The 25154-nt window shown below is 51.9% G+C and overlaps 1 protein-coding gene across 1 annotated transcript; it reads left to right on the top strand.

Annotated features, from left to right (window-relative positions):
* The first annotated feature begins 85 nt into the window (after positions 1-85).
* Positions 86-24266, top strand: Atp8b2 (ATPase phospholipid transporting 8B2). The gene is made up of 28 exons (XM_026405086.2): positions 86-155; positions 2945-3012; positions 5186-5244; positions 5575-5688; positions 6294-6392; positions 6666-6727; positions 6828-6900; positions 7181-7251; positions 7703-7782; positions 9183-9341; positions 9577-9665; positions 11663-11859; positions 14704-14912; positions 15762-15805; positions 16090-16255; positions 16397-16585; positions 16742-16857; positions 17622-17786; positions 17869-17980; positions 18107-18212; positions 18323-18467; positions 18660-18843; positions 18983-19206; positions 19473-19556; positions 19848-20093; positions 20241-20379; positions 22014-22144; positions 22337-24266. The coding sequence occupies exons 2-28, from the start codon at positions 2982-2984 to the stop codon at positions 22613-22615; spliced, it is 3573 nt and encodes a 1190-aa protein (XP_026260871.1). The 5' UTR covers positions 86-155; positions 2945-2981; the 3' UTR covers positions 22616-24266.
* Positions 24267-25154: the final 888 nt, after the last annotated feature.

Raw genomic sequence — 25154 nt, 5'->3', positions numbered from 1 at the left:
AAACTGACACAAAGTAGCGGGCCGAGGCCCGGGGGGAGCTGGGCCGCAGCTGGGGGGCGGGCGCCCGCGGGGAGCTGAGCCGAGCGCCCCCGCCCCAGCCCCCGGCCTGGGCAGGATGGGGCCGCCGGGGCGGGCGCCGGGCGCCGGGCGCTGAGGTGAGGCGAGGCGGGGCGAGCCGGGGCACCCCGAGCGCGGGGCGGAGGGCAGGGGGAGATGCGGCGGCGGCCGGGGGGCGGGAGGGGTTTGGGGAGCCGGAGTCTGGAGCCGGGAGGGCGGGCGCCCGGAGTGCGGAGCTGCGGGGAGACCCGCAGGGCGAGCGGCAGGGTGGAGAAGAGGGGTGTCGGCTGCCCAGGGTGGGGAGACCCCAGGCTGTCCGCAGGCTGGGAGGATGGGGTGCCCAGGTGGCGCGTGGAGAGCAGGGAAGGGGCGCAGAGTGCCGAGGAAAGGCCGGCCCGAGAGGGAGGGCCGCTGGGGAGTTGGGGTGAGAAGAGTGACCGACCGGGCTTAGGGAAGGGAGCTCGGACTCTGCTGGGTTTTGCCTCTGGAAGGTGGAGGTCTGGGTGCCAGAGGGGTGGTAGCTATGCTTGAGTCCTTTGTTACTGCCCTGGGCGAGGGAAGGTGGCCCAGGGCGGTGGTGATGCAAGAGAGCTGGGGGTCTTGGATTCTAGATCTTCCTGTTTTCCTGACCCACCAGCCTCCTCCAAAAGGAGTCCTGGTTGGAAGGCAGCAGAAGCCAGACCTAGAGGAGGAGCGGTTTTCCCCCCATGGAGCATTGCCTCTTTCCTAGGGTTGGCTATTTTTATCCCAGATGTGGCTGCAGAGGGGGCTGGGGCTGGGGCTGGGGCAGGGTGACGGGGCAGGGCGACGTGGCTGATGGGCCTGACCAGTTCAGACAACCGAGGCTGTGTGAGACTGGGAAGGAGAAGTGAGAAGGGGTCCCTGTTGCCAGCCATCTCCCTCCCTCTCCCTTCCTATGACTGCCCCCAGAGGGGATGGGATCTGGGGCCAAGTCTGCTTTTCTCTCCCCAGGGTATTAGAGGTAAAACAACTTTCCTGGTCCAAGTCCAGACTCCTGACTCCTGGCTGCCCAGCTCCTTCATTAACTCTTTCATAGGCTGCAGACCCAGATCTTTGGACTGGCAGTGTTTCTTGATCACTCCCTTCCCCAGGGTCCTCGCTGGCTACTGAACCTCTGATGCCCACCATGTGTCCTCTTTAACCTCTCCCTGCATACCCCACCCTTCATGACTCATACTCTAGACTGGGTGGAGACCCTGGCTGGGGGCCCTAGAGGAGGACTTGGCATCTCTAAAATGTGGATGAAGTTTTTCTTCCTGAGCCAGGCACCCTTGCCTGCTGCAGTTGGGGAGGATCAGGGATGAAAAGGACTTCTGCTCTTGGTATTGCCTGGTCTGGGGTCAGGGAGTGTGTGCTAGTGAAGGGAGAATTGGTGTGGGTGCCTGAGCTGTGGCCAGAGTCTGTAATTATAGAGGTTGGGCAGACAGGCAATTAGTATCTCTTGGGGCTGACAGGCTGGTGGGTGTGCCCATAGGCTGCAGGCAGGGGAACCAAAGAGGAGGTGGAAGGCTAACCCTTCCACCCAGACAAAAAAAGAGGAGGTTACTGACTGGCAGCTTTTTTTGGACCAGGCTGGAGAATAGGGTTGAGGCTCTGTGAGCCTGTCTTGTAGGCCAGGCCTTATGCCTTTTTAGGAAAAAGAAAGGACACAGGAAGGTGGAAGGAAGCAGAGGCTTGTGTGACTGATGCTCCTTGGCCTGCACTGAGCCTCAGGCTGATTGGACTAGGCACAGAGTGGGAGAGAGCAGGGGTGACTCTCTGACAGGATAGGAAGACCCCTCTGCTGGCCCAGAAGGGTGGCTGACCCAGATTGAGAGGAAGCGGTTTGGGGACTGTCTGTGCAGGAAGTGAAGGCCATGCTTCTAATGTGAACTCAATGTGGAGGAGGTGATAATGGAAACCCCAGTAATGGGGTGAGCTGGGGGAATGATGAGCATTTTGAGAAGGGTGGAGCCTGCCCACCCTATTTCCTAATGTCCTGCCAGGTGCTTCCTGGCTATGTTCCCTCCACCCCACCCTTTTGGGGGACATTCTGCTTTCTAGTACATGAACAACTCATTGCCACCAGGAATACAGTCACCACACACTGTCACCAGGAATACAGGCACTACACCTGTCATCAGGAATATAGGCACACATTGTCTGTCGGCAGGGGAGCACATGAAGCATCTATGGTACCTTGAAAGCTGTGCTCTTTTTTTTTTTTTTTTTTTTAGTACCTGGATTAACCCAGGGGCATTTAACCACTGAGCCACATCCCCAGGCCTCGCTCCCCCTTTTTAAGAAAGGGAATCCAGTAGCTTGAAATTATTATTATTTTTTTTAAAGAAGATGGACACAATACCTTTATTTTACCCATTTTTTAAGTATGCTGAGGATTGAACCCAGTGCCTCACACATTGCTAGGTAAGCGCTCTACCACTGAGCTACAACCCCAGCCTCCAAGCCCTTTTTAATATTTTATTTAGAGACAGGGTCTTGCTGAGTTGCTCAGGGCCTCCCTAAATTTCTGAGGCTAGCTTTGAACTCCTGATCATCCTGCCTCAGCCTCCTGAGCTGCTGGGATTACAGGCACGCGCAGCTGTGCCCTTCTTACCAATTCCTTGCCTATTCTCCTAGACCCCTTTCCTGCAGGCCTTGACTTCTGTAAACTCTCAGTTCTTCCCTCCTTCCATGTTATCCAAAGCAGAAGGGATGGCCCCTTTTCTCAGGTACTGGACAGGGCAGAAAGAAGAGAGTGTTGGTGGGGAGGGATGGAGAGGTCAGGATCAGTGCTGGAGAAGAGAACCTTCAGCAAGGGTCTAATGAGGGGAATAAAGGGTTACCCTCAGCTTCCTGACCACACTCATGTATCACCTTCCTACAGGGTCTCCCATGGGATTGCTGGGACCTTGCTGGGTGAGATGGCACTGTGTGCAAAAAAGCGCCCCCCAGGTAAGAAAGGCAAGAAGTGGGAATCCCTGGGAATTTAGACAAGAGTGAGTGTTATTATGGCTCAGGGAGACAGGAGAAGAGGGACAGCTGGTATGGATCTGGGAAAGGGGAGATTAAGATCCCTACGCATCCTGGGAAGAGCCTAGGAAACACAATTTTTTCGTTTGATGCTTGAGCTGGGTTCTCTGCTGGGATAGTGCTGAGTACCAGTCCCCCTCCCCCCCCCCGCCCCGAAACACCTGCTCTCTTTTCTCGGGGCACCTGCAGCTGCTACTTTCTGGCCTGGGAAGCCCCTGTCTCTTCCCCACAGGGTCCTCTTCCTTGTCCTTCGGGTAGGGAGGGAATGAAACGGTTGCCCCCGACAACCGCGGCAGCCCGCTCACCCACATCGGCCCTGGCCGGGTGCGGGGCGGGGAGAGCGGAGGCGGGGCGCGCTCCGGCTGGCTGTCGCCTACGCGGCGAGCTGGCAGGCTGCTGCCCCTGCAGTCCCGGAGCGGGAGGGGGCGGGGAGCGGGAGGGGGCGGAGCCCGGGGCGTGCGCACCGCATCCGGGGCCACTCAGCGCGTGCAGTCCTTCGCTGGGGGCTTCGGGGGCGGCGCAGCGGAGCTCACGGAGTTGCCGGGCCGGCGCGCCGGTGCCCGTGAGGATGGCCTGGCTTGCGGGTGGCATGCTCGCCGGTGGGCCGGGGCTCACTTCTAAGCGGCAGCGGCACTTGCGCCTCCCCGGGGGGCCGCCCCGTAGGCGCCGCTGAGGCCAAGAACTGACAGTACGCTCTCCCCACTCAAACCCGGATCATGACGGTCCCCAAGGAGATGCCCGAGAAGTGGGCCCGGGCCGGGGCACCACCCTCTTGGAGCCGAAAGAAGCCTTCTTGGGGGACAGGTAACGGGAGGTAGCATCTTGCAGCTCTCCCGAGCCCATAATTTCCTCCTCTCCAATCCCTACATTCCCTTGTCCTGTGCCTTCCCAGTCTTCCCCCATCCTCTTTCTAGACCCAGATCCTGGCTCTGAAGTGTCTAAGAGTCCCTACCTCCTTCCTTTGCATGGCCTCTGGTGATTGCGTAGGGTCTCAGCACGAGGAGGCTTCTCTAGGGGAAGTTTTTGGGAGTAAAGTGGCTCAGTAGGCTGGCGACACTGTGGCCTGAGATTTTGTTACTGCAGTGTGCTCTGCAGGGGTCTTGGGGGAAGGGGCCTGGAACACTGCCTTTGGCTCTCTGGCAGGTTTAAGGCATTAGGTTTACAGTCTGGTCAAATCCCCCCTCCCCTTACAGCATGAGATCAAAGTGACCCCTGGGATGTGGGGAACCCTTCATAGGACATTCCCTTGTTCTGGAACCTGAACTTGGTGGTTGCAGTCGGGAACCTGCAAGGGGTAGCTAAATAGATGTCATTGAGTGAGCGGTTTATGGGAAACGTGTAGATGGTACAGAAAAGGTTACAGTTAGAAAGCAACTGTTTCCATTACATCTCATTCCTCTCTCTTGCATCTCTGCTTCAGTCTGCATGACCCATATCCCTGACTCCCCCACCTTCTCCTACTTGAAGATGAGCTTTGAAATAAGGTGATGTCATTGTTGGCCAGTCAGAAGCTGCTGCTGGTGACATGTGACAACCAGAGGCTCCTGTAGGGGGACTGCACGTGGGGCTGGGATGTTGCCGCAGAGCAGCTCCAGGGCACAGTGACCCTCTGTCTTGTCACTCCCTACTTCCACCCCATTAGTCCCCAGTGTGGGGGAGAGCAGCAGTCCCGTGGTTAGATCTGCAGTAGTTTCTAGGGGGAAGGATGCTTTGTGTCTTCAGCTGCTACTCCTTGATTATGATGATAGCAGCCAAAGGGTCTGGGGACTCCATGACCATCAATGGCTAAGGCTCTTCCAGAAGGGGAGGACAGAAGAACTGAGTGCTCCCAGTAGAAGATTATTGGTGGTGAGGAAGAGAACCTATCCTGTCCTTTGAATGTAACCTGCAGAACCATTTGGTTATGCTGTGGGTGCAAGCTGGACTAGAGGGAAGAATTTAATGACACCTCAGGTGTGGAGCTAACGCCATAAAACTATTTGGTGAAAAGAAACAGGGACCTTTGGTGGAATGTCCATAAAGTAGGATGGACCTGACAAGGTGGGGGTGCAGGCCTCAGTTTGCTGCTCCTAACTATGGCATCATTCTGTTGTAGAAGAAGAAAGGAGGGCGCGGGCTAATGACCGAGAATACAATGAGAAATTCCAGTATGCGGTAAGTGATCTAGACGACCTGTTCCCACGTCCTGAGTGGGAGTGGGGAAATATAGGGCTGTCGTGGGCTTGGACTGAGCGCTGAATAGGAAGGTGCTTGAGGAGGTGGAGGCCCCTTCTTCAGCTGCTCTCCATCTGCTACTGTGCTGGAGTCCTTCACCTGTCAGTAATCAGAAGACCTTGACCCCAGACACTCGACTCCTCTCTCCCACTCCAGTGCTGATTCTGGGGGCAGAGGTTTGGGGAAGTGTAGAGATGGAGGAGACGGCCTCCGTCTGATTCTGGGTTGAGTTTGGGGACCGCCTCATTATCTTCTTTCCCACTGCCATAGAGTAACTGCATCAAGACTTCCAAGTACAATATTCTCACCTTCCTGCCTGTCAACCTCTTTGAGCAATTCCAGGAAGTTGCCAACACCTACTTTCTGTTCCTTCTCATCCTGCAGGTGAGTGACCTCTAGTATATCCCTTGCAACTCACAAAGCCAAGGAAGAATAATGGGGGCGATGGCCAGCGTCTCATTGGGGGGTGGTTCTTCCTGCCGAGGAGGGGGTAAGCCACATGAAAACTTAAAGTCTAAAATAGTTAGTGAAGAACGAAATACCAAGAGCCAGAAATATATTTACAAAAGTGGCACCCCTGATAACATCCAGTCCACACAAGAGATGGAACTAGACAAAGGAAAGATGGCTCCTGTGATTTGTTCAAGGGGTACATCAAAGACAGGGATAGGGTTTCAAGGGCAGAGTCTTGCATCCAATGTCTTGTAGTCAGCAGGTTGATTGGCATCTTGGCAGGTCACACCCATCTCAGGTGCTCTGTGGCAACCTTTAAAGCAGAACTTGTAGGGGAAGTTCACCTGCATCAGGCGGTCTGTCCCTGTGGGGCTGCCATGGGAAGTTCCCAAAGCCAGACTTATCCCCTCACTAGGCTACAATGCGCGACTCGGTCCACACACAGCCCTCAGATGACTCTCAACAGAGGAGGGAGATGTGGGGCAAGAAAGCTTTGGCTGGGGCTTCAGATGCCCGCTTCTCCTTCCTCTTCTCAGTTGATCCCACAGATCTCTTCCCTGTCCTGGTTCACCACCATCGTGCCTTTGGTTCTTGTCCTCACCATCACCGCTGTTAAAGATGCCACTGATGACTATGTGAGTTCTTTCATTCTTTTATTCTGCCACCCTCAGCACACAGTCACCTTCGCCCAACACAATTCCTTGGTGACCTAGACATCCTTTACCTGGTCCCGCTAGGTCCATGATAATGTAGCTAAGGGTGAGGAGGGGAGTCAGGAAGAGATGGTCTGTGAATAGGTGTGTGGAAGGTGTTGCCCAGCATTCTCTGAGTTCCCCTGATGGAGCCAGAGTCTCCTCTTCTTTGGAGCAGGAGAAGGTGTCTCAACTTTTCAGTTCTCTTCTTTTCAGTTCCGCCACAAGAGTGATAACCAGGTGAATAACCGTCAGTCTCAGGTGCTGATCAATGGAATGTGAGTGCCTTTTGGGAACAAGGGCCCTGGGGACAAAGCGGGAAAGGCCCTGGAAACCTCTGTAGCTACTGACAGCCTTTTTACTGTCTTGTTGCCGCAGCCTCCAGCAAGAGCAGTGGATGAATGTCTGTGTTGGTGATATCATCAAGCTAGAAAACAACCAGTTTGTGGCGGTAAGGGAAAAGTGGCCGCTCTAGGCCTACAGGGCTCACCTTCCTCTTTAGCAGAAAGGGATGGGTCCTTCCTGATTCCGTTTGCCTTTTAAACACCCATGGAAGGAGACTGTCTTGAGTGGAGGGCTTAATATGCCTGGGACCTGCCGCTCATGTGCTTGGAACTAGGAAAACCAAGAATGCTCGGCCGGGGGCGGGGGGTGGGAGGGAGAGGATCCTTGCAGAGCTGCTGCAGGTGGAGACCTGCGTATCTGGGCTTCTCATTAGGGCTTCTTTCCAGGCGGATCTCCTCCTCCTCTCCAGCAGTGAGCCCCATGGGCTGTGTTACATAGAGACGGCAGAACTCGATGGGTAAGTGGCATGCTCAAGTGTCAGCCCTTTTACTTCCTTTTTAGGGGTGAAAAGATTGTTTTTGAAAGTGGGTCTCCGGCCTGGGCTTATACCTTTTGGAAAATTTAGGGGTAAGAAAGACTTTGGAGCCAGGTATGGTGGCACATGCCTATAATCTCAGAGGCTCGGGAGGCTGAGGCAGGAGGATAGCATGTTTGAGACTAGCCTGGGCAACTTAGTGACACCCTGTCTTAAAAAAAAAAAAAATTAGAAAGGGCTGGGGACGGACGTAGGTCTGTGGTAGAGCACCCGTGGGTTCAATCCCCAGTACGAGGGTGGGGTGGAGGGGAGAACGCTTTGGGATATGTAGAAGTATTTGCTGTGCTGAGAAGTGGGATGCCCGTGGTCAGGTGCTCCTGAGCAGGCTACTGGGTGGGTAGGGAGCCGGGACTCAAGGGTACTGTCCTTCTAGAGAGACCAACATGAAAGTGCGTCAGGCAATTCCGGTCACCTCAGAACTGGGAGACATCAGTAAGCTTGCCAAGTTTGATGGTGAGTAATCTTGGAGAAGCAGTCTTCAGGTAAAAGAGGTAGGTTGGGTTTTAGAATTTAAATTGTACCTTTTCCTTTTGGCTTCTGGTTGCTGTGATTATGCAACTCCTTGGATTTGGGGGTGGGGGTGCTGGGAATGCCAGGTGGTTGCAACTTGATGATCATTTCAAGGAAGCCTTGAGACTGATAGCTCCCCACTTGCTGTGCATCTTGAGAGAAATTCAGCTTATACTGTTTGGGTGTTAGCTCAGAATAATGATATGTGCTCCTTATAACAAGACAGACTGCCAGGCATGGTGGCATGTGTCTGTAATCCCAGCAATTTGGGAGGCTCAGGCAGAAGGATTACAAGTTTGAGGCCAGCCTCAGCAACTTAGTGAGACCCTTAGCAACTTAGTGACTGCAGATGTAGCTCAGTGGTCGGGTACATCTGTGTTCAATCCTAGTAACACATACACAAAGACAACTATACAGAGTGTATAAGAAAGTTTATGGTCTGTCCTGCCCTTCTTAGATGACCATGTTAATTAGCAGTCAGTCCTGTGTATAGTACTCTACACTTTTTACATATGTTTGTATACATAAAAATAAAAAATGCAATTCTTTTGTACTGAAGTTTCTACCTTTTTTGCTTATTAAATATATCATAAGCATCTTATCATCTGTATAAAGAAATTTACCTTTTTCTCTTTAGTAGCTGCATGATATTTCATAAAATTGTTGTATCATCAGAGCCAGCCTGGGCAACTTAGAGAAAACCTTAGTATAGAGCACTTGCCTAGCCATGTTCAAGGCCCTGGATTCAGTCCCTAGCACCGAAAAAAAAACCCTGATGTATCATAATTTATTCATCTACTCCTGTCCCTTCAGTGGTTTCCAGTCTTTTGCTGTCCTGATAATGCTTCAATAAAGGATATTATGCTCTATTCTATTTAGTAGGATAGAGTGATCAAACTGGAATTATTGAGTCCAAGCTTATATGTACTTTTTTTTTTTTTTTGGTATTGGGGATTTAACCCAGGGAAACTTAACCACTGAACCACATCCCCACCCTTTTTTAAATATTTTATTTAGAGACAGGGTCTTGCTAAGTTGTTAGGGACTCTTTAAATTGCTGAGGCTAGGTTTGAACTTGCGATCCTCCTGTCTCAGCCTCCAGAGCTATTGGGATCACAGGCATGTGCCACTGCACCCGGCATATGTATGTACTTTTAATATTAGTATATGCTGCTTCATTCTTTTTCTGAAAAGTGGCATCAGCTCACACTCTTGCCAGCAGTATGCAAATGGGTCCCTGTCCTTACTCTCTCTCCTTTAGCTACTTTTTCTCTCTGTTTCATTGTCACGTGATCGAATTGTAAACTAGAGCTTGAGCCGAGTTCCTCTTATCTACCGTCCAGGTGAAGTGATCTGCGAACCTCCCAACAACAAGCTGGACAAATTCAGTGGAACCCTCTACTGGAAGGAAAGCAAGTTCCCCCTGAGCAACCAGAACATGCTGTTGCGGGGCTGTGTGCTACGAAACACCGAGTGGTGCTTCGGGCTGGTCATCTTTGCAGGTGAGCCTTCTAGCATCCAAAGGAAGAAGGGTAAGAGAAGGTGACTCAGCCCTCCCTCAGGAGTATGGGCTGAAACTGGGTGGGCTGGCAGAGTGCATAAGGCACAAAACCTCCAGCCCTGAATACAAGTCTCTTGTCCACCTAGTGTCTCCATTCCATCCTGATGTACTGCCTCTGGGGATCAGAGCAGAAATTCAGAGGCAGTTTTGTTATTTGGCTTCCCATTCTTTTCCAGGTCCTGACACTAAGCTGATGCAGAACAGCGGTAGAACAAAGTTCAAGAGAACAAGTATTGATCGCCTAATGAATACGCTGGTGCTCTGGGTAAAATCCCACATATATTTCCCTCTCTGCCCTTCTGGTTCTCCCTGGGTGGTTCCCTTGGCTTCCATTGCTCTTCCCTGGTCAACAGTCAGGCTTTGGATTTGGTTTTAAAGTCACTGCAGGTTAGCTACTCAAAGGCAATGTTTACTTCAGGTTTCTTTTAGACTTGGAAGATATTTTTTAAAAAAACCTTAGGAACGTGCATGAATCAACAACTTAGAGCTAAAACAAATCGTCCCTTCTCTGGATCCCAGTTATGATGATGATGACTTAGTGCATCATGTGACCTTCTGTTTACCTTTGCCAGAGACAAGGAGGCCTTCATGAGGATGGAGAGGGAATTAAAAGAAAAAATTTCCACTTGGAAGTTGGTTAGCAGGGTCTTCCCCCCCCAATTTATAAGGATGAAGAATCCCAAAGGAAAAGTTTCTGTTTTCGTTTTTGGCAATTCTTGAGTCCTTCTCTTGTTTAGCTAGAAACCTGAGCTCCTTGTTAAACACTGCTCCCCTTCTTGCACCCTCCTGCCTGCCGCCTGCCCCCCACATGCCAGCTTGCAAAGGCTGGGGCCACCCTGGTTTTAAAGGGCTTGCAAAATCCCAGTTTGAGGGAGCTCCAGGGCAGATTTTGCCTGTAGAGGCTCACGTGGCCCCCTGGTGGTCGTTGGGCACCAGGATAGTTCCTGTTTTATTTCAAACTCAATGGTGAAGATGGCTTTGGAAATAACTGTCAGAGAGGAAAAAGAAAAAAAGTAAATAGATATCAGAAACCAGACATATGGATTTTGGTTATTTTCTTCTCTCTCTCTCTCTCTCTCTCTCTCTCTCTCTCTCTTTTATATACCTTCATTTTATTTATTTTTATGTGGTGCTGAGGAAGGAACCCAAGGTCTTGCATGTGCGAGGCGAGCACTCTACTGCTGAGCCACAGCCCAGCCCTTGGTTATTCTCTTATAATTACCAGACTTTCTTATGATCCTTCATCAAGGACTCCAAGCTGTTTTGATTAATCAAGAAATCTGGAGTTATCAAGATACAGTTTATTTCCCTGGTTTGTTTTATTTATTAATGGGCACTGGGGATCAAACCAAGGGGTACTTTACCACTGAGCTACATCCCAAGCCCTTTTTATTTTGAGATAAGAATCTCGCTAAGTTGTTTGGAGCCTTGATAAATTGCAGAGGCTGGCCTCGAAGTTTTGATCCTTCTGCCTCAGCCTCCCAAGTTGCTGGTATTACAGGCATGTGCCACTGTGCCCAGCTTCTATTTCCCTGGTTAAAAAAAAAAAATGGGCTGGAGTTGTGGCTCAGCAGTAGAGCGCTCGCCTAGCACATATGAGGTGTTGGGGTTTGGTCCTCAGCACCACATAAAAATGAATAAATAAAATAAAGGTATTGTGTCCACATACAACTAAAAAAAATATTTAAAAAAAAATAACAGTCTGTATAAAATAGACATTATAAGGGCTAGAGGGCTGGCTCAGTGATAGAGCACTTGCCTAGCACGTGCAAGGTTCTGGGTTCAATCCTCAGCACTGCAAAAAAAAAAAAGTAAACATATATATATAGGCGTATATATACTATATTTTATATATATATTATATATATATATATATATATACCTACATGTATGTATACACACACACACACATATATATATATATATTATAGTAACTTGGCATTTTTGTTGGTTTGTGAAGGCTTAGCCCAGGTAAATGGGTAATTTGCACTAAGTGTTTTTGGTATGTGAAATGTAGTTCACCCCACTCACCAACCTTAAAGACTCCTGAGGGTTCCATATTGGGAGCAACTTCTCTACTTCAGCTTCCCCACTGTACTCAGGAGGAAATGTTCAGAGAGGGCCACGTGGTGGTCAGTGGCAGACCAGAGCCAGTTCTGAGCTCATTCCTATGATTTCTAGGGCTCAGGCCTGAGTAGTAACTTCCTTCAGGGGGACATTTGTTTTCTAAGTCTCTGATTAGTTTCTGTTCTCATTCCTCAGATTTTTGGATTCCTGGTCTGCATGGGGGTGATCCTGGCCATTGGCAATGCCATCTGGGAACATGAAGTTGGGACACGCTTCCAGGTCTACCTGCCCTGGGATGAAGCGGTGGACAGTGCCTTTTTCTCTGGCTTCCTCTCCTTCTGGTCCTACATCATCATCCTTAACACCGTGGTGCCCATTTCACTGTATGTCAGGTATGTTGTTTTCTGCTCTAGGTTCTGTCCAGGGAGCCCAGTGGTCCTTTGATAAACTTTTCTGTAAATATTCAATCATTGAGAAGGAACATGAACTCCTTTTCTTCTGTACTGTGAGCATTTTGTGTTGTCTTTTTATCTTTGTGTACCAAGTAGACTTTTTACCAGTTTCCTGGCACTGGGAGTGTATTAGAGCGAAACCCTTGAGCCTATGTCTAGCGTATGTGTCATGCATGCACTATGTGCAAAGAAGCGTGGTAGGCACTGTGGCACACAGGAATCGGAATGGATCTCTTTTACTCTAGGAACTCAGGTCCAAAAGAACAAGAAAAATATAAACGCATGATGAAAATAAATTGGGACTAAGTCCTGTAGAAGTCATTCTATCCATAGTCTTCAGACACTGAGATGTGTCAGATGGCCTGTGCCTTCAAAAGCAGTAGCCTGGCGGTGGCGGTGGCGGTGGGGAGTCGGAACCTGGTCAGACACTGATACACCATGCAGGGGGCATCAGGTGCCCAAGGTGGGGACGAGCCCTGCTCCTCAGGCAGGAAATCAGGGAGAACACCTCAGAAGAGATGAGTGAAGGTGGGATTGGAAAAGAGAGGAGGAGGAAAGGGCTAGGAACCATGGCAAGGAAGTGGGCACTGGGAATGGCCTCGGGTCAGCAGAGAGTAGGGACGTGAGTGAGGAGCTGTGAGAGAGAGACCCGGAAACAACGGCTCGCTCCTGACTGCGAAGGGTCTTCAATCTTGGCCTGTGGCCTTGGACTTCGTAAACCATTATAAGGTCTTTGGAAAAACGAATAAACAACAAAAAAAGAAGTCATTTGAAAAATAAATTCTAAAAAAATCTAAAGAAGCTTTGGGCAGGGGAGTGCAGCATGTGCAGGGTCGGGGGCCCAGGCAGGGTGCTTGGATGCTTGAGGTGAAGAGTGTCACAGGGACAGGCCAGTAAGAGTGGAAGGAGGAGGGGGCTGGGAGAGGTGAAAGGAAGAACCCAGGAGAAAGAGACTTTCCTACCTGTACCTTGTACTTGAGATAAGGGGGCCTGGGGCATTTTACAGGAGATTCTTTGTGGAGGTATTCAGAGTCTTCCTGTCTCCTGTGTTTGATTGACGGTTTCCTCAATTCTCCTACTGGCCCAAAGTCCTAGGATGGATGATGATGAATAGAAGATGAAGCATTTCTTTGCCAAGAAAGTACAGTTTAGGCTTTTTTCGAGCACAGAGAGGAGAGTCAGAAGGATCTTGGTTTAGTACTGCCTGCTCGACTAGATTTGACAGATGGCCACAGTCACTTGAGGCTTTCTGGGACTTCTGGTTTCTCCTGTAAAATGGGACCCCTGTTTCATCTTCCTCACAGGGACGTTTTGATGTAAGACACGAGTTTGGAAAACACAGGTTAAAAGTTCGATTATGGTAGCTGGACATGGTGGTGCACGCCTGTAATCTCAGTGACTGTGGAGTCTGAGGCAGAGGAATTGCAGGTCCAAGGCCAGCCTGGGGACTTAGCAAGATCTCGGGTTAAAACAAAAAATAAAAAGGGGGTTGCGGTTGTAGTTCAGTGGTAAGAGCGCTTGCCTTTTGTGTGTGAGGCACTGGGTTTGATCCTCAGCATCACATAAAACAAACAAATAAATAAAATAAAGGTATGTGTCCATCTACAATTAAAAAAAATTAAAAAATAAAAAGGGCTGAGGAATGTAGTTCATGGGTGTCCCTAGGTTTGATCCCTAGTACCCTCCACCCAGAAAAAAAAAATCACTATACAAATATTGGATGGTGTATATCTGTTATCATGGCAACTCTGGTTCTACATTATTATTTATTTAAATGTTTTTTTCCCTTAAAACCTAATTTTGTTTTCTTATCTTTGGGCTTTCTTGTCCCTGTTTTGTATCTAAGTCTATTTGAAGCCCTTGGGAGCTGCCTGAGGAAGTTTTCTAAGTCCCATCAAGTTATAGTATGTCTTGGGGTGGGGTGGAGGCAGGGTTATAAGGTGCATGGGGAAAAGGTTATGATGATATTTCCAGCTACCTCAGTTTTGACCTGGTAATAGGATCCTGATAGGAGCTTCGGTCAGGTCAGGAGCAAAGTTCCCGATAAGCCCATTGCTGGACCTCTGGACCTAAACACAGGTCCTTTCTGGAAATACTGTCAGCCCCTATCCAAAGCAGAGGAGGAGCTGCCTCAGCAAAGGAGAGGATGGGGACTGTCAGAAGTCCCGTCCCCTGTAACTTGGCACTGTCCCCTACGCGTTGCAACCCCTCTCCCTTCTGGAGTCAGCCCCTCAGCTTTGCCACAGAGTCGGGGTGTAGGGCCCAGGTGGAGGGAGAACGTTCCGGGGGCTGGGGCAGCAAGGAGCGAGTGGGCCGTGCTGCGTCTCGGTTTTCGTTCCCAGCCTGGCCCCTTGGAGGTGGCGCTCCCGCCCTGGCGCGCACAGCACCCTCATTATTTCTCTCTTTTCTCTCTCCCTTCCCTCTCGCACTTTCTCTTGTTTTTTCTGCGTGGTTTCTGTATTATTAGTCCTGAGGTAAGAACTGGTCGAGTGCCTTGTCTGCAGTCCTTTCCTCCCTCCACCGTGCGCTCCGTCCTGCCTGCCCAGGCCTGTTGCACCTTCTTGTCTAGAGTGTCAGGAGGGGCGGGTTGGGGAGTACTTTGCTGGCTGTACATGGCTGGCTCACCTGCAGGCTCTCCTTGCCCCTTCCCACCCAGGTTCCTGTGCCCAGGTGTCTTCTCCGTTCTCGTTTCTCCCCAGATGGAGGGCCTGCAGCGAAGGCCCAGGTGGGGGGGGCACCTCTTCCCCTTCTCGCACCAAGCCTCACCTCCTGTCCTCTGTGTAGTGTGGAGGTCATCCGTCTGGGTCACAGCTACTTCATCAACTGGGACAAGAAGATGTTCTGCATGAAGAAGCGGACACCCGCCGAGGCCCGCACCACCACCCTCAATGAGGAGCTGGGCCAGGTGGAGTACATTTTCTCCGACAAGACCGGCACCCTCACCCAGAACATCATGGTTTTCAACAAGTGCTCCATCAATGGCCGCAGCTACGGTATGGCGGGGCCACGAGGGTGGGGCTGCACATCTCGCTTGGAAAGAGAATGGAACCAGGGCTCTTATAGTTGTCTGACATTGGACTTTGCTTCTTTGCTGTTTGGGTCCAAGAGTCCTTGAGAGGGTCTGTTCTGTATCCCATGCCAGGAAGCAGATCCTGAGAGCCTTTTCCTGGTCCTCACTTGATACCCTTGCCTGGTCTCAGCTCCAGGCACTAGGGGGGCTCTTTGGATGTTTGGAGTGAGGCCCAGACACTGCCCTCTGGTCATCCTGGCCAGGTTGGACCTTGGCTGACCCAGTGGAATTCTAGACTCACCCATGTTGCTTGTCATAAGGGCCCTGTGAGTCTCTGGAGTGTGCCCATGGTCTTCCCAGTGTGGCCCTGTGCAGTGGCCTGGTGGCTGAGCTGCTGGGGTGGCTGGGGCAGGGGGTGTGGGGGATGGCCTTGGTACGGGGTCAGCCCTGCTGTGACTGCTTCTGTACTGACCTAGACCTGGGCCTAGTGGGTGAGGCTTCGTCTGCTGTGCAGGCCTCCAGGGTGCCCGGGAGCCCTGGCTGGTGCAGGTGAAGAATTGGAGGTGCCCTGAAGGGACAGCTGCTGGGAGGTGGTGGGGACAGGAATGGTGAGCGGTAGATCCCATGACACTCTATGGCCACGGTTCTGGATTCTGGCACCCAGGACGCCTATTGCCTGCTGTCCCTTGTCAGTGGTGTGTGAGTGATATCTGCTCAGTGACCAGGCTGAGGCTTCCCAGTGCTTGTAGGGATCTGTATTAGAGGCTTATCCCCGGTGCTTAGAGATCTCCAGCTCTGATCTTGCTTCTCCTTCTGTCGTGGCTCTGTGTAGGTGACGTGTTTGATGTCTTGGGACATAAAGCGGAGTTGGGAGAGGTAAGAGCCAGTCTCCATAATTGTTGTGTGTACCATTAACATAGGGCGCCTGATGGGAACCCGTTGGCATAATTAGGAGAGCTGTGTTGTCTGGGCAGGAAATGGAAGCAGCTTGGAGAAATGGATATGAGAAAAAAGAACTTATAGCAAAATGGGAATTTTGAGGTCCACAGTGGTTTCCATCTTGGGCTCTTCTACTGAGAGGTGGGTGGGCAGGGACCGCCTCTTTCCTGGGCTGTCGCTGACAACCCAGCTTTTCCTAAGGGCCTTCTTACCTGTTGCAGAGGCCCGAACCTGTCAACTTTTCCTTTAATCCTTTGGCTGACAAGAAGTTCTTATTTTGGGACCCCAGCCTCTTGGAGGCTGTCAAGATGGGGGACCCCCATACACATGAGTTCTTCCGCCTCCTCTCCCTGTGTCACACTGTCATGTCAGAAGAAAAGAATGAAGGTGAGCCGAGGAGCTGGTTCCTCCCTACCCTCACCCAGTTGGTGCTCTTGGGCCCTGCTCTGCGTTGCAGTGCTGCTGGGCTGAGGCTTCCTGAGGGTGGCCACTCATGCCACGCCACGCGTGTTCTTCCTGCCCATCTAGGAGAACTATACTACAAAGCCCAGTCTCCTGATGAGGGCGCCCTGGTTACTGCAGCCAGGAACTTTGGTTTTGTGTTCCGCGCTCGCACACCAAAAACCATCACTGTCCATGAGATGGGCACAGCCATCACCTACCAGCTGTTGGCTATCCTGGACTTCAACAATATCCGCAAGCGGATGTCAGTCATAGGTCAGGCCAGGACTGGGAGGTGGAGGCGGGGGCGGGGGCAGCACACAGGCCTGGAATGGGCCGGGTATGCTGAGGGTGGAATGATGGGTTTAGACTGCGGGTCTCTGCCTGTCTGAATTTTTCTGGCACTTTTCTTGCCCCCTGCCGTATGCCCAGTGCGGAATCCAGAGGGGAAGATCCGACTCTACTGCAAAGGGGCCGACACCATCCTGCTTGACAGACTGCACCACTCTACCCAGGAGCTGCTCAACACCACGACCGACCATCTGAATGTAGGTGTGAGGGAGGGACTGGCCTGTTGCTATGCTGCGCTCAGCGTTGGGGTGGGAGCATGGCTTTCTCTTTTGTGTGTCTCTTCTTGTGTTTATTGAACACATTTAAGGTGTACAACGTGATGTTTTGATATACTAGGTGAAATGATCACTGCAATCAAGCATATTAACTTTTCCACCATCTCTTTATTTATTTGTTTTTTCATTCATTTATTTGTGTGGTAAGAATACCCAAAATCTCTCCCAGCAAATTTTTTTTGGGGGGGACTGTTCTGGAGATTGAACCCAGGGAACTGTAGACTGAGCTACATTCACAACCCTTTTTTTTTGTTTTGTTTTGTTTTGGGTATAGGGATTGAACTCCGTGCACAAAATCACTGAGCCCCATCCCCAGCCCTATTTTGTATCTTATCTAGAGATGGGTCTCATTGAGTTGTTTAGTGCCTTGCTTTTGCTGAGACTGGCTTTGAACTTATGATCCTCCTGCCTCAGCCTCCCAAGCTGCTGGGATTACAGGCATGCACCACCGCGCCCGGCCACAACCCTTTTTATTTTGAGAGAGAGGCTCCCTCAGTTGCCCAGTTTGGACTTGCAGTCTTGGACTTGGCCTGGGACTTGCAGTCTTCCTGCCTTAGCCTCCTGAGTCTCTGGAATTAAAGGCATGCACCACTGCATCCAGCTGCAGATTTTAACTGTGGTCCTCATGTTGTGCATTATTAACTCTCTAAACATACTCAGAGGTGCATTCCTGACTCTGCCCCCAGGAGTATGCAGGGGAAGGGCTGAGGACCCTGGTACTGGCCTACAAGGATCTGGATGAAGAGTACTATGAGGAGTGGGCCGAAAGACGGTTGCAAGCCAGCCTGGCCCAGGACAGCCGGGAGGACAGGCTGGCCAGCATCTACGAGGAGGTTGAGAGTGACATGATGGTGAGGGCACAAGGATGGCCTGAGGGTGGGCAAGGAGGACTTGTGCCTGTGACCCTCATGCCAGGAGTCCTTGTATTTTCAGCTGTTGGGTGCAACAGCTATTGAGGACAAGCTGCAGCAGGGGGTTCCAGAGACCATTGCCCTCCTGACGCTGGCCAACATCAAGATCTGGGTGCTTACTGGAGACAAACAAGGTGAGAGCCCAACAGGGCAGAGGAAGTTACATCTGGGCAGTATTCCCGTTGGAGCCTGGTGGAGCCACGGGCCCTAGGCTGACCTGTCCAGCGCCTGTCTGTAGCCCCTGCACTCTGTCTTGCTAGAGACTGCTGTGAACATTGGCTATTCCTGCAAGATGCTGACGGACGACATGACAGAGGTGTTCATAGTCACAGGCCACACTGTCCTGGAGGTGAGAGAGGAGCTCAGGTAAGCCAGAGGCCCAGGGACAGGCTGGGGTTTCTGAATCCTATTGAGACTTCTGTCCTGACTCACTGCTGTTGTCCTGGGTCACCACCATTCCAAATCCACCTTCACAGGAAAGCCCGGGAGAAGATGATGGACTCTTCCCGCACCGTAGGCAACGGCTTCACCTGCCAGGAGAAACTTTCTTCTTCCAAGGTCACATCTGTCTTGGAGGCCGTGGCTGGGGAGTATGCTCTGGTCATCAATGGTCACAGCCTAGTAAGTGTTACCATCCTTAGCTTGAGTGGTATTCTTCCAGAAATCCCTTTTCTCAACACAGCTTGTAGATCTTTTTCTTCTCATTTCCCTTGACTTCAGAGGGGGTGGTGATCTTCAAGGGGCAGGGAAGAGCTGAGGCCCCTAGGTGTTCCCCGGGAAGACTGTGCCTCTTTCAGGTGTTCTGTGTTCCAGGCCCACGCTTTGGAGGCAGACATGGAGCTGGAGTTCCTGGAAACAGCGTGTGCCTGCAAAACTGTCATCTGCTGCCGGGTGACCCCCTTGCAGAAGGCACAAGTGGTGGAACTGGTTAAGAAGTACAAGAAGGCGGTGACACTCGCCATTGGAGATGGGGCCAATGATGTCAGCATGATCAAAAGTGAGTGTAGACTGTGTGCCTGGGTGGGCTGGGCAGGAGGGCCGAGGTGCCCTGAGGTCGGCTGGGGAGAGGGACTGTAACTTGGTGGGGTCTGAAGGGCGTGGCCACCCTCACCTCTCCTCCTCTCTCACCTCCACAGCGGCTCACATCGGTGTGGGCATCAGCGGGCAGGAAGGGATCCAGGCTGTCCTGGCCTCCGATTACTCCTTCTCGCAGTTCAAGTTCCTGCAGCGCCTCCTGCTGGTGCATGGGCGCTGGTCCTACCTGCGCATGTGCAAGTTCCTCTGCTATTTCTTCTACAAGAACTTTGCTTTTACCATGGTTCACTTCTGGTTTGGCTTCTTCTGCGGCTTCTCGGCCCAGGTAGCGAATGTACCCAAGCTGTGATGCATATTTTTTAAGGGCAGAGGAGGTTGTATTTGACCTGTTTGCTGCCTAATCCCATTGTCTAGTGCATGCATTAAAAAAAAAAAAAATTGTTGAAAGAGTAGAGAGAGCTCTCAAGAAATTCCTTAGGGATCCCCAAGAAGCCCTAAGCTCCACATCAGCTGTCACATCAGTCACTTCCCGTGCCTGATGTGCAGTGAAGAGGGGTTGCGACTCCCTTTTCCCTGTCCACTCTCTTGCAGACTGTGTACGATCAGTATTTCATCACCTTGTACAACATCGTGTACACCTCCCTCCCCGTCCTGGCTATGGGCGTCTTTGACCAGGTATGGGGCAGGTGGACAGCCAGGTAGGAGGGCGAAGAGCACGGCTGTTACGGTGTGGATGTGGGACACGTGTGCCTGCCGACTTGTGGACACGGGGAAGGCACTTTCAGCAGGGGAGGGTGTGGGGCGGGCTCCCCTCAGGTACAGCTTCTCCACAGCTCTCCTGAGTTGCTGAATAAAAACTGGGAGCAGCTGGCTTGAGGTCGTTGTTGCTGAAGTCTGTGGAAAGGAGGTTTAAGGGGCAGGTCTGCCTTGGTGATCCTCACCGGTCACGTGGCCCTCCCGATGCAGGATGTGCCAGAGCAGCGGAGCCTGGAGTACCCTAAGCTCTACGAGCCAGGCCAGCTGAATCTCCTCTTCAACAAGCGGGAGTTCTTCATCTGCATCGCCCAGGGCATCTACACCTCTGTGCTGATGTTCTTCATTCCCTACGGGGTGTTTGCCGAGGCGACCCGGGATGACGGGACCCAGCTGGCCGATTACCAGTCCTTTGCAGTCACTGTGGCCACGTCACTGGTCATCGTGGTCAGTGTGCAGGTATGAAGCCTCCAAAGAGCTGCCCTCTCCTAGGGGAGGAGGGAGCCTTCTGTCCCTGGAGCTGCTCTCAGGGTCCCACTTTAGTTTCTGGGGGGGGGGCGGTTTAGGGGCTCTCCTGCCTGTGACAGCTCTGCCCTCTTTCTGCAGATTGGACTGGATACAGGATATTGGACAGCCATCAACCACTTCTTCATCTGGGGCAGCCTGGCTGTGTACTTTGCCATCCTCTTTGCCATGCATAGCAATGGGCTCTTTGACATGTTTCCAAACCAGTTCCGATTTGTGGGTGAGTCCCTGTGGCTTCCTCTTGAGTCTTCTTTAGGAATTACGGCTGTTCTAGGACTCACAGGGCAGTCGGCCAGTGCGCACATCACCAGCGTTTATCAGCACTCCTGATGTGCCAGGTAGCTGACCCGTCAGCAGGACATCAGGGGTAGCTGGTCTAGACCTGGTCCCAAAGAGTTTCTGTAACCATGAAAGTGACCAACAGCCCTTCCAGGCTGTGGGAGGTCAGGGCTCTGAGGGGGTCAGGGGTGGCAGGCTTTGTGGTTAGCAGAGACCCTGCCAGTGGGGTGGCCATGGTTAGTCCCCCAGAAGAGGCTGCTATGAGCAGAGCCAGGAAGTACAAAGAAGCAAGTGTTTCTGGGGAATAAAAAGTGCTCTAGCTGGGTGGGCGGGCCCTGGAGAATAGAGGGGGCTAGAGGATGGAGGGCGGGCCTTCAGCTCTAACAATGACAGCTGCCAGCCTTTCATTTGCTCTGCCGCAAGTCTTCATTTATTTAGAGGAAGGGGGACAAATGACATCAAAAGATTGAGTGTTAGAGCTGGGTACAGTGGCGCACGCCTGTAATCCTAGCGGCTTGGAGGCCGAGGCAGGAGGATCATAAGTTCAAAGACAGCCTCTGCAATGGCAAGATGCTAAGCAACTCAGTGAGACCCTGTCTCTAAATAAATACAAAATAGGGCTGGGGGTGTGCCCCAGTGGTCGAGTGCCCGAGTCCAATCCCTGGTACAAAAAAAAAAAAAAAAGATTGAGTATTAGGAATGTGAAGCAAGAGTTAAACGTCGTGGCAAATGCCTGCAATCCCAGCTTCTCAGGAGGATGAGGCAGGAGAAGTGCATGTTCAAGGCCAACCTGGGCAACTAGTGAAACCCTGTTACAAAATTAAAAAATGCTGGGCATGGTGGCACACACCTATAATCCCAGCAACTCTGGAGGCTGAGGCAGGAGGATGGCAAGTTTGTGGTCAGGTATATCCCTAGCCCCAGAAGTTTGAATTTTAATTGAAATTTGATGGGAAGCCATTGGAGGGCTTGAGGCAGGAAGTGTCATAAAATAATAATGTTTTTAAAGGACCACTTATATTGTTGTGTGACTAAAATAAAGTGTAGGGAGTAAAGGTGGAAATGGGGAGACCAGTTAGAGGCTATTGCAGGATTTGAGGGTGACACGTGATGGCTTGGGACACAGTGAAGTGCAGAGGGACTCCCTAGACATTTTGAAAACGGAGCCAACAGACTGAATGTGGGTTGTGAGCAAGACAGGAAAGTGCTGATGGGTGGGGGATTTAATCAGAGCCGCTTGGTGAGTGGTAGTTGTTTCCTGAGCTGGGAAAGGCGTGAGCAGCTTTGGGGTGGAAGAGACCGTGGTTCACTTTGGTCCAGGTGAAACTTGAGATGCCTGTTGGATATTCAACCATAGTTAAGGAAATAGCTCTGGGGCTTTTGGGGGAGAATTTGGAACCAGTCAAAAGTGGAGATAAACATTTGAGGAGTGGGCAGAGAGAAGAGGGAAGCCAAGATGATTTAGGTTTTGAGATTGGGGGAGTGGGACTGCCAGAAATAGAAATGGAGAAGTCAGGGGCTACCCTTCTGTCCACTTTGTGAGTCCCAAGGCCACCGTCTCCTGTGTACCTCCAGGGAACGCCCAGAACACCCTGGCCCAGCCCACAGTGTGGCTCACCATCGTGCTCACCACGGTCGTCTGCATCATGCCTGTGGTGGCCTTTCGGTTCCTCAGGCTCAGCCTGAAGCCAGACCTGTCTGACACGGTGAGCAGCTGGCCTCCTGGGCTGTCCGCTCTGGGGGCGGAGACCCTTGGCCTGAAGGGGGGCTGTGGCTTGGGGGTTGGAGGTGGTCCTAAGCTGCACAGACGTGGAGGTTCCTGTGCTGGCCTGTCCCAGGGCCCCGTCCCTTCTCCGTGGTGGCGTGTCACACCGCTGGCTCCTTCCCGTGTCCCCCAGGTCCGCTACACGCAGCTGGTGAGGAAAAAGCAGAAAGCGCAGCACCGCTGCATGCGGCGGGCCGGCCGCACGGGGTCGCGGCGCTCGGGCTACGCCTTCTCGCACCAGGAGGGCTTCGGGGAGCTCATCATGTCCGGCAAGAACATGCGGCTCAGCTCCCTGGCGCTGTCCAGCTTCACGGCCCGCTCCAGCTCCAGCTGGATCGAGAGCCTGCGCAGGAAGAAGAGCGACAGCGCCGGCAGCCCCGGCGGCGGGGCCGAGAAGCCCCTCAAGGGGTGAAGGCCTGCGGTCACAGGACACTCCGTGCTGGTGACCAGAGCAGCTGGCCAGGGGGTCGCCAAGGGAACAGTGTCTTGAACTGTTGGTCCTCGCTCTCTGCCTCCCGCCTCCTCCGGTAGACTCTGGGGAGATGGAGGGAGGGGCCCAGGGGCAGACAGAGGCTCAGGCACCAGGAAGCAGCCCCGTGGGGACCAGACATGGTACCAAAAATAAGAAAAACTGTGAGAGATTGTTTGTCCCTGCCCGGCCTGGGAGCTCCCAGGGACACTGTAATCTCCATATTTTTTTACGCCCATTCCCCAGAGGGGCTCTAGCACCCCGTTCCTGAATTACACCAGAATGTATCCTGCCGGGAAGCCGGAGACCTGCTGGGGCCTCCGGAGACCTGCTGGGGCCTCCGGGCCCCTCACGTCCTGGGTGTCTCCTTGATTCGTGTTTGTGTCCAGTTTGGTTTTGTCTTTTTTATTTGGCTGATGGCGGAGGCCTTTATGTGACTTTTATGTTGTGATTGGTGTCTTAACTCTCCTGGGAAGAGGAGCCTGGGACTCACGGGGACACCCCTCCTGGTGGAGTGGCTTGGGAGCAGCTGTGTCTCACTGGTCACCCTCCAGTAGCTGGTGCCCTGGTGGGACAGAGAGGCTAACCAGGGAGGGAGGAAGCCCAGCCAGGGTGTCGGGAGAGTGAAAGGGGGGCTTGGCCTGTCTCCTTCCTCACCTTGAGACTAACGCGCTGTCCCTTCCCCAGTGCACACATGTCCCTTCCTGGCATCCATGGAGTCCTGCTGGTTTGGGGCTGGAGCCTGGAAAAGCGGCCCCTTCATCCTCAGAGAGCTAAAGCCCAGTTTGAAATCTCGTCTTAAGGAGAAAAAGGAATGCTCTCGTTTTAAATTTAGTCCCAAGTTCATTAGCAGACTTTCTTCTGACTCCCCCCCCCCTTCAGCTGGAGCTGTCTTGCACCTGCACCTCAGAACCCTGAGGTGACGCTGAACCCCTGAGGTGGGATTGGGGAACCCGGCCTCTCTGCTCCCTCTCCCAGGAAACCGGCCGTCCCACCAGCAGGCCTGGCCGCTGGGAGGAGGCAGAAGGGAAGGGCAAGGCCAGGCCGCGGCCGGACTCTGTCTGCTCAGCATCCTGCCCGTCCGAACAGGCCTCCGCTGGAGGCTGGCCACAGCCCGTCTTATCTCCATCGTCCACAAGCTGTACCCCACGTCAGGCATTTCCCAAGTTGGTTGCCACCAGTCAGTCTCCAGAAGAAGCCCTTCCTCTTCTTTGGGGACTGTGTGGGGGTAGAAAGTACTAGTTTGGGAATGGTGGGGAGCTGGGAGTGGGGGATCCTAAGCGTTCCCTGTGGGAGCCCCAGAGGGGCTGGGCAGAGGCTGCAGTCAGGTGGGGTGAACCCTCAAGGAACGGGGGAGGGGAAGTCTTGACAGGGAAATCCCTTTTGGCCACAGTTTACAAACCCAGTATCATGTCTGTCTGTGTGTCTCTCAAGGTGAGAGTCTGATTTTTATACCAAAGAGGAAATGATTTTTTTTTCATATTTGGTTGGTCTATATTATATAAATATATATATATATATATATATACAGTTATATATATTATTTTTTTGGTTCTCTCTCGTTTTTAGGGAGGGAAGAAAGTACCAAGTTGCATTGAGCTGTAATTAAGGAACATTCTGTATAATTTATGACACATTTCTATACTTGCAGAAATTATATCATTTTATGAATATAAAAGAAAAAAAAACTTTTTATAAAATTCCAATTTCTGAGAAGTGTGTAATTTGTCTCTTTTTATGATGTTTAAACAAGACTGATGTCAAAGTAAAGACAGAAACTGTCTCTGAAGTGGAAGTGAGTGAGTGGAGGAGGGTGAGGCGGGGGGGGGGGGGGGGGGGGGGGAGGGAACCTGCCGCGCTCAGCACCTCCTCTGTCTGCCCCGCTTTCTGGCTTTCTGCATCGGAGTTTCATCTAGGAGATGGGCGTGGGCCGTGCTGAGGCAGAGCTTGGAGACTCTGTGTCCGGCCGACGGCTGGTGCTTCAGACCTTGAACTGATTGCTGTTCTAAACACATTCTGGGGGCGGGGGGTGGGGGATCTGGGCAGGGAAAGTTCCAGAGTAGCAGGTAAATATTTTTAAAGACCTTAAAACATTTTTACCACTGAGATAGATTCCTAGATCTTTTTTATTTTTATTTTTTTTGAGGCAGGGTCTCACTGAGTTACTGAGACTGGTTTTGAACCTGTGATCCTCCTGCTTCAGGCTCCCAAGCCATTGAAATAAAGGCATGTGCCGCCAAGCCTGGTTCCTCATGTCTTTTCTAATGACATCAACCTCATAGCCTCAGAGGTTCCTGGCTTTTTGAGGGACTGTTAAGGAACCTAGCAGGCACAGTGGTATGTGCCTGTAATTCCAGCTGCGTGAGAGGCTGAGCTAGGAGGACTTCAAATTCTAGGCCAGCCTGGGCAACTTAATGAGCACCTGTCTCAGAAAGTAAAAGGGTTGGGGATATAGCTCATTGATAAAGCACCCCTGGGCTCA

Source organism: Urocitellus parryii, chromosome 11 (genome assembly GCF_045843805.1).
Source record: "Urocitellus parryii isolate mUroPar1 chromosome 11, mUroPar1.hap1, whole genome shotgun sequence".
Taxonomy (NCBI): Eukaryota; Metazoa; Chordata; class Mammalia; order Rodentia; family Sciuridae; genus Urocitellus; species Urocitellus parryii.
The sequence above is the reverse complement of the archived record's forward strand: the minus strand, read 5'-3'. Positions and strand labels throughout refer to the sequence as shown.